Here is an 8,570-nt window from a genome sequence, read left to right as displayed (position 1 = left end):
TTAATTTTCTCCAGTAACTACAGAGTAAACCTCTCACTTTCTTTTCTTTTAACTTTTTCAAACTGTGGTTGCCTGCTTGTCTGGGCCCGATCCTTTTTTTTTTTTTTTTGGTTGCATTATTTTTTCATGGGCACAGGCATTGTTTTACTACCAATTTAGCAAGGAGGGTGGGCTTTTTTGACTAACCCCCCCCCTTTATTTATTTATACACACCTATTTACACACACACTTATTTTTTTATATTTAGATGCATCTTATTTAACAATAACCTTAATCCTTTTATGTTTGGACTTAATACAGCCTTTTCCTTATTTGCAGCGGTAACAACCCCTCAACACCAGTGCTTTGTAGGAAAGGATAGTAGCAGGGCTAGGAACAACAGGAAAGGTACAGCAGCATTAACAGCACAGTAAAATGGGGGAGTTATACTCGGTGACCGTAGGAATAATGACCTCCTTGCTGAATGCAGGAGGTAAGAACAGGTTGGATTTTTTTCTTGGCCTATTTTGATAGAGGGTACTGCTGCACCTCGGGAAGGGGTCTTGCTGGGTTTAGGTGAATCTTAATGGGTTGGGCAGACCCAATGCACCCAACCTGGTTGGCATGATCAGCTTACAAGGAGGGAGAGACCTTAGCCAGCAGTTCCTGTTGCAACGAGGAAGGGCTAGGGTCAGTCTTCTCCTGTAAACTACCAGGACCTTATTGTAAGCGGGATCAGGCACGTCCAGATACACACCATTTGGGGTACAGCAGATTATACAATTTAACTTACTCAGCAAGTCTTTTCCCAAAAGGACTGAGGAGGAAAACTTGATGGTCAAACAAAGGACTGATAGAAACGGACAGAGGTGAAGAGATGGGGCGGGGAATAAGAGTATTGCCCACCCCTACCGCTTTTGGATCGACCAGGCAGTAGGGACACTTACTGTATCCAATGGCCCATTTGCTTGCAATAGTAACACGCGCCATCACTGGATTTCTAGGTGAGGTAAAAGGTGGGGACCTAGGTTTGACCTTCCCCTTCTTCCCCTGCAATGGGTGGCTATTACGGGGTCCCTGTTTATTCTGGAGCTGGAAGGTCATTAACATAGTTTTAATCTGGCGGTGAGAGTATTGGGTTTTATTCAAATTCTTATTTCTACTTTTGTTTACAGGTGCTAATTTTTGCTCCAGTCAGCTTTCTTTGGGTAGACTGTGAGAATTTTATTTAGCAGCTTTTTCTGATTTTATTTAACCCCCTTTTTTTTTTTGGTTAGGGCCTGGATTTTGCTTGGGCCACTGATCTTTTTTACAAAGGCAATTCAGTGTTTCCCTAACATGACCCCTCGTAGAATTGGTTTAAATTTGCCCATGTAGGGTTATAACAGTTTGTAACAATTTGCAATTTCTCAGGGTCCTCTTATTTTTGGAAAACGTTTAAGTAAATTATACAATTTTATAGGAGACGAAGGTGCATGTGCAGACACCAAGGTCCTATGACCAGAAGCACCAACGCCTGGGAATTGGCGCAAGGGGAGCATTTCCTCAGTACAGAGAGTCACTGTCTGAGGGGTGAATGTAAGGGGCTTCTGTTGCTTAATATTTCTTGCTGGCTTAGTTGGATTTAAATTCTTTGCCAATTTTCTTTCTCTATTTTAATTGTGTTGTAAGTTTCTCCTGGGAGTCCTTGAGACCCCTTATTTGAGATTCATGGCGGTTTTTTGTTTGTTTCTTTATGAGAGTAGAAATATGCCTCACACTGACATTGGCACTTCTGAGGTGCACAATGTTGTCAAGGTCGAAACTTCCCCCTAAGGGAAATCATAATTTTAAATTATCCCTATCTCTGATATACCAATTCAAATTTTTCCAGAAAGTTGCAAGTGAACTAGTGTGTGCCTTTTGGCAGGACAGTGATCCTTCTTGACCCACCAGCCCCCATCTTTTGCTGGCGAATGCAGGAATCCCTTTTGGACCCCCGACTCCTAGAATCCCTACAGATGTTTTACTCGTCACACTCACACAGGGAAGGTTTTTGTTTAGGGTCTCCATGACTGTCTTACAGACCCCTTCAGCAAAGAGCGTCAGCTAGCGCCGCATACTCTGTTGCTTCAGGAGAGGTGATCAGACCAGTCAGTGGCTTGCCAAACCGCCTTCAGGCAGAAGCCAGAGACAGGGGAGAAAAGAGGGTACGGAAACAGACCATCTGAGGATGGAAAGGATGGAATCACACACTCCTAGACCCAGACAAGCCCCTCGCTGGTCATGCCATGCAGAGGGAGACTGCTGAGGTCAGGACCCTCCAGCCCCCAGTACCTGACTCAATTCACACCGCTCTATCGACCTTCACTTTCACACTGGCACATGGAACCAGATCTATCCACGACCTACCCAGCCACACTCAGTGGCTCTTCCCGGGGAAACCAAACCTGGATGGGACTCTGACCCACCCCAAGGGCATCAGGCATGTCTGGCAGCAAAAGTCCAGATAGACCGTACAACTTACCCAAGCCCAGAGCCTATGGGCGGTCCTCCACCAGAAACCCAATACAGAGATTTCAAAAGGTCTCTTACCTTTTCGAAGGGGCTATATTTGGAATATGGCAAAACAAGCTTTTCCTGTTATTGACAGATGTTCTTCTGCAGTTAACGTTTCTTAAGCTATGCTGCTGCCATTGCCTTACAATGGAATTTTCCACTCTTTTCTTATGCTTCATATATACAGTTAGCTTGACCAAAGTTTACTACTTTGGGAAGTTTAGGCCTACTTGGGTCCACTGAATTTTTCCTCCACAACACTAACCACTCTGAAACCATACAGTCTTTGTATCCTGAAGTAAAATCACATATGACAGACTCCTGTTGGCTATATATAGCACATGTTGTGAGAGATAAAGCCTGTTTTCTTGCTGATTCTGAGACAGACATTGCAGATGTGTAGTGTTGTTAAAGCTAGAATGTATGGGTTTGCACAGGAGGAATTTCCCTATAAATTAATTCCTAAGAGATTTTCTTCAGCATATGCACTGGAATCAACTTTTGCAATATTGATTAGCCTAATCAAATTATTATTTTTTGTAGACTGTTTAATAGCAGATAATGTATGTCCAAGTCCAAAATGTATACTCTTTATGCCAGTTTTTGCACTTGTTTATATATTTTTATTTTTAGTGAACATAGAAGCTGCTAACAGGGACAGCCCTAGACCAAATGGAATCCCACCTGAGGAGTATTTTTGGCACCACTGCCTCCATTTCTTAAAACTTTTGAATACCTTTATTTTGTATTACATTTGTAGCCCATTTCACAACTTTGATGAACAATTTGCAGGTATAATTGCTGTGACTGGCAGTGTGAGCAGAACCTTCAAAGCTATCCATACATTGGAAAAGTGTCCTTCAGCTCTGCATCATGAACGAATTGGAGATCTTGGAGTGGAGAGTGCTTCTTGTGTTGCAAAATGTGATGGATGTGGTCCAATTTGACATTGAGGTCTTTATCATTGACGTCCAAACATTCCCATGCGTCAGCGTCCTGTGAAGGTCCATACTATTTTTCAAGAGAGTTTTCCTGTCTGCCAGAAGTTTACTAAGGTAATACAAAAACAGTATTTCTTTTATATTGTTGCGTAGATAGAGTTTGATATCTCTGGCGTCTCATTAGATATGTCCTTTATTAGTCAATACTTACAGTCTTCAAGTCTTAAAACACAAGTACACTTTCACAATTTCACAATAAAACAAGGTTCACAATATTGCAGCTGGGCTCACTTCACTTCGTTCTTATATCTCACTGTGACCTGTGAGGTCCCGCCCCTTATATAACTGCAATGGCATAGCTGACAAAATTCTAGGAGGTTCAAGGAAAATATAGTTCTCAGAAAGTTTGCAAGGTTCCATGAGATTCTACAAAGGTCCAAAAATTCTAGCTTAGTGAAAAATGAATCCACATATGGAATACCTGAAACATTTTACTTCAAACGTTCTATTTTCCCTTTTGTGGCAACAAAAAGAGGACGCTGAGCCTGGTGTCCCAGGTGCTTGCCTGCCCCCAACCCTGGTTGCTAAATTATGCAATTATAACAGAATCCTGGCGAAGCAAGCACTATGTGTTCTGTATTCTATTTGACAGGTTACTGTAAATGAAACTCTATTTCCACAGCTATGCATTATGGCATTCCTGTAGTAGATGATGCAGTATCCCTCTTATTTTACTGGAATGTGTGAAAGAGATTACTTATCCCCTACTTTAAAAAAAAAAATTAGAAATACAAAATCGGTAAACTAAGTCTGTATCCTGTTTGTTTGAAAATATTAATGCTGCACTAACAGACCAGCATGAAGGAAAGCTGATCTATAAATGATCTTTTCTCATGGCATTGTATTAAACCAGCCAGACTGAGCAGATGTAAGAGACAAGGTCTAGGAAATGGCGTCTTTTACAACGTACAGACAGATCTGTTGTTCGGTATAGCATTTGGGTGTATGTTTGTAGGGGTTTTTTTTTTTTTTTTTTTGGGCCTAACTCACACAGTGTGACAAATTCTCTCTCCACCACATCATCAAAGATCTACAACCTATTCTGAAAGACGATCCCTCACTCTCACAGATCTTGGGAGACAAACCAGTCCTTGCTTACAGACAGCCCCCCAACCTGAAGCAAATACTCACCAGCAACCACATACCAGAACCACTAACACAGGAACCTATGCTTGCAACAAAGCCCGATGCCCACTCTGTCCACATATCTATTCAAGTGACACCATTATAGGACCTATCACATCAGCCATGCCATCAGGGGTCATTCACCTGCATATCTACTAATGTGATATATACCATCATGGGCCAGCAATGCCCCTCTGCTAAACCGGACAGTCTCTACACAAAAGAATAAATGGACACAAATCTGACATCAGGAATCATAACATTCAAAATCCAGTAGGAGAACACTTCAACCTCTGTGGTCACTCAGTAACAGACTTAAAGGTGGCAATTTTGCAACGGAAAAGCTTCAAAAACAGACTCCAATGAGAAACTGCAATTAATTTGCAAACTCGATAACCCATTAACTTGGGCTTGCATAGAGACTGGGAGTGGCTGGTTCATTACACAAATGTAATCTATTTCCCCCTGTTAAGTATCCTCAAACCTTCTTGTCAACTGTGTGAAATGTGCCATCTTGATTTATGACCACAAAAGTTGTTTTTTGTTTTTTTTTTCCTCCTGCTGATAATAGCTCACCTTCATTAATTAGCCTCTGAGCGTTGCTGTGGCAACTTCCACCTTTTCATGTTCTCTGTACCTATATCTAGCTTCTTGCGCTATGTTCCATTCTATGCAGCCCATGAAGTGAGCCCTAGCTCACGAAAGCTGATGCTCAAATACATTTGTGAGTCTCTACTGTGCCACAAGTCCTCCTGTTCTTTTTTCAGAGTAGCAGCCGTGTTAGTCTGTACTCGCAAAAAGAACAGGAGGACTTGTGGCACCTTAGAGACTATAATTTCATGAAGTTGACAGATTTCCACTCTATACGGCTATCTCTAAGGTGCCGCACGTCCTCCTTTTCTTTTTGCGAATACAGACTAACACGGCTGCTACTCTGAAACCTGTCAGTATGCAAGGCACTGAATTTAGCCGTATAGAGTGGAAATCCGTCAACTTCATGAACTTATAGTCTCTAAGGTGCCACAAGTCCTCCTGTTCTTTTTGTAACTTAGTGGTTCTCAATGGTTTTTGCCCTGAGGGCCGGGTGGCTGGAGAGCAGTGGTAGGCTCGGTGGTGTATTGCCTCCCTTACCTCTGCCCCGCTGCTGGCGGTGCTGCCTTCAGAGCAGGGCCCCCCCCCGGCCCCCAGCCAGGACCTCCTTGGCGTGGGGCTGCTGCTCTCCAGCACCTCTTTCCGTGCGCACCAAGCGCTCAGGGAGGCAGCATGGGCCCTGCAGAGCAGGAGAGCGGGGCGCCGTGGGGACCGTTTGCCGTAGCCCGTGCGGCACGGAGCAGCCGGCTTGGCGGGAGCTGGCCCCGCGGAGAGCCCGGAGCCACCGGCCGCCCCCGCTAGGGCGAGCGGGCGCACGCGCGCTTCGCTGCGAGGCCGCGCCCCGGGGAGGGCTGGCAAGAGCGCGCGTGCGCAGTGGGACCGGAAGCGGGGCGCGCTTTGGCCGGCGCCGGGAATGTCCGACCAGGGCCTGGCCGTTGGCGGGGCGGACTCGGGGCTCGAGGCGACCCTGGGCAAAGTGGGGGCCGCGGTGCGGTCCCGGCGGAAGCTGCCCACGGCGGAGGAGGCGGAGCTGTTCGAGCTGGCGCAGGCGGCGGGGATCGGCCTCGACCCGGAAGTGTTCAGGTGAGGCGCGGGCGCGGGCGCGGGGGGGGGGGGGGCGACGGCTGGCGCGGGCTGACCGAGCTGCTGACCCCTGCGCCCTCCCCTCAGGCTCCTGCTCGACCTGCTGCGGATGAACGTGGCGCCCCTGGCCGTGTTCCAGATGCTGAAGTCCATGTGCGCCGGGCAGAGACCGGCTCCCAGCGGCCCCGCCGAGACCGGCCCCGAGACGAGAGGTCAGGAGCTGCGGGTTATGGGGGGGGGGGGCGAGCCCAGGCCCGGCTCACGTCCCTCTCCCTGCAGGGAGGTGCCCGGGTTTAGGCCCGTGGCTGCTGCTTTCTGCTGGCGCAAGGCGGAGAGAAAGGGCGGTATGCAGACAAGCGGGCAAATCCCTCCCGCTTCGGAATCTCGGGGCTGCCACAGCTAGTTTTGCTGCAGGACTAGAGGGACGGAGGAGATGTCTTGCCGGGAGCCTTCATTGATACAAGATGCCAATTAGACATGCACGTTGTATGTTAGCAAAATGAAAGGATTTTTAAACAGGCAGGATAAAAATCTTGCCCTCTTCCTAGCTCCTTTGACGTTCTCTTGTTGCCTATGATGTCACCACTTAAGCCTGAGTTTAAGCCGCTTGAGCCACACTAGCATATTGAAAATGTCAAAACCAAACAACCTAAACTGAGTGTGGTCTCATTTGCTCATATAACTGTACCTACGCTATGGCTTTAACTAGTGTAGTTTTGTTGGCCAAAAAAAAACCCAACAAAAAAATCACAAACCTGAGAACTCAATGCCAGTAATACTTTTAAGCGTAGACCAGGCCTTACTCCAACTCTCCAGTTTCATCACCATCGTACTAGTCAGTCTAATTTTTAACACTGTAAGAAGTAGGAAGAGACCTTTTTTGATAAAACATCAGGCTCTAGTTTTTCACAATAAAGCAAAAGGCACCAGACCTATTTATCTTTTTAAAAGAGCAGCAACAGAATGTACGTACGTCTTCCTTTCCATTCTTTTTTGGAAGTATATTATTGTATCTCAGTTTCCCCTGTCTCAGGTGGAGGTGACGTTCTTTCCTGCTCGGGAGGGCTGGATGCAAGGGCTGGATGCATCTTCCTCTATATCTAGTGAATGGTCTTTCCATTAGTCCTACCATGATTTCAGCAGGCACTCATTTTATAGTGATAAGTGTGGTATAGATACTGTGACAAGCAGAAGGAGCATGTTAGAGAGGAGTTCCCCATCAGAAGCCTGGGACTGACAGTTCAAAGCTCTAGTTGGCCAGCAAGGGGTCTGTACCAAGCCAGTATGTACTGTCATAGCACTGGTTCATCTGGGCCCCTTAGCTTTAGTCTGTTCTCTGATGTGTTCTTGCCAAGGTCCTGTCTAGACAAGAGGTTCTTAACATGTTGTAATTTGGGTTAATCAGTTACCATCCGATGAAGTGAGCTGTAGCTCACGAAAGCTTATGCGCAAATAAATTTGTTAGTCTCTAAGGTGCCACAAGTACTCCTTTTCTTTTTGTGGATACAGACTAACATGGCTGCTACTCTGAAACCAGTTAATATTAGTTAGTCCACTGTAAATACAAGCAAATGTTCATACCTATTTATGGTTATCTGGGACCAAAAACTGTACTCTAGGTGCAGGGCCTTATGGTGTGCAATTTTCATCCTCTGCTTTTTAGTGTTTCTTCCCTTCTTTCCTTGGTTTTCCTTCTGTTGTATCCCTCTTGATCATACCCGCAGTATCGCTAGCAAAGCAGTCTGTTGCTTCTCTTGGCCTTGCTAGGGAAGAGCGGCTGAGCCTCCCTTGCATTGCTTCTGAAGGATTACAAAAACTGAGCATGCCAAATTTAAACTGGTTCAGAAGTAGCTGTCTGGAAGTCTTTAATATTGGAAACAAAGTATATTAAATCATAGGAAAACAAAATTGCAGTTGATGCTGAAAGTGAAAATGAGAGCTGTTTATCATGCAAATGATGCAGACTTTTATGTTTCTGGCAATGCCTTTATTCCTACTCTGAATTGTTAGCAGTTAAAAGTTCTGTGTAAGTGGCATGCTTAGTTTGGGATGGGATGTGACACCTGATCAAAACTAAAAGATGCCAAAGTGCAATTCCAGTTCACCCCACCTGGCTGCAGTGAGCGGCTGTGGGTGATTGTATAAAGGAGACACAATTGTGGCGTGGCTCTGCAGGACTCCACATTGCTTGGCTTTGGCCAGAATGGAAATGAATATGAAGAGATCTCAGTACCAGAATAAAGGATCACATTT

At 45.6% G+C, this 8,570-nt stretch overlaps 1 protein-coding gene and 1 long non-coding RNA gene across 3 annotated transcripts in view; one reads left to right on the top strand and one right to left on the bottom strand.

Moving 5' to 3' along the window:
- LOC119863366 lies at positions 1–6,147 on the bottom strand. Its single transcript, XR_005295585.2, has 2 exons — positions 5,775–6,147; positions 1–3,567 (listed from the first exon to the last, which is right to left on the bottom strand). It is a non-coding gene; the product is annotated as an uncharacterized LOC119863366 (long non-coding RNA).
- LOC119863365 (mitotic-spindle organizing protein 2B-like) overlaps positions 6,096–8,570 on the top strand; it is a 27,654-nt gene continuing 25,179 nt past the window's right edge. The window contains exons 1-2 of one of the 2 annotated variants that reach the window (XM_038421716.2): positions 6,096–6,317; positions 6,405–6,529. In XM_038421716.2, the coding sequence (XP_038277644.1) occupies positions 6,148–6,317; positions 6,405–6,529 (295 nt within the window). In that variant the 5' untranslated portion in view covers positions 6,096–6,147. The remainder of the gene's footprint in view (positions 6,318–6,404; positions 6,530–8,570) is intronic. The other variant, XM_043505755.1, reaches the window with a different exon arrangement.

This window comes from Dermochelys coriacea, chromosome 11 (genome assembly GCF_009764565.3).
Source record: "Dermochelys coriacea isolate rDerCor1 chromosome 11, rDerCor1.pri.v4, whole genome shotgun sequence".
Taxonomy (NCBI): Eukaryota; Metazoa; Chordata; order Testudines; family Dermochelyidae; genus Dermochelys; species Dermochelys coriacea.
Note: the sequence above shows the minus strand (reverse complement) of the source record. Positions and strands in the feature narration are given on the sequence as shown.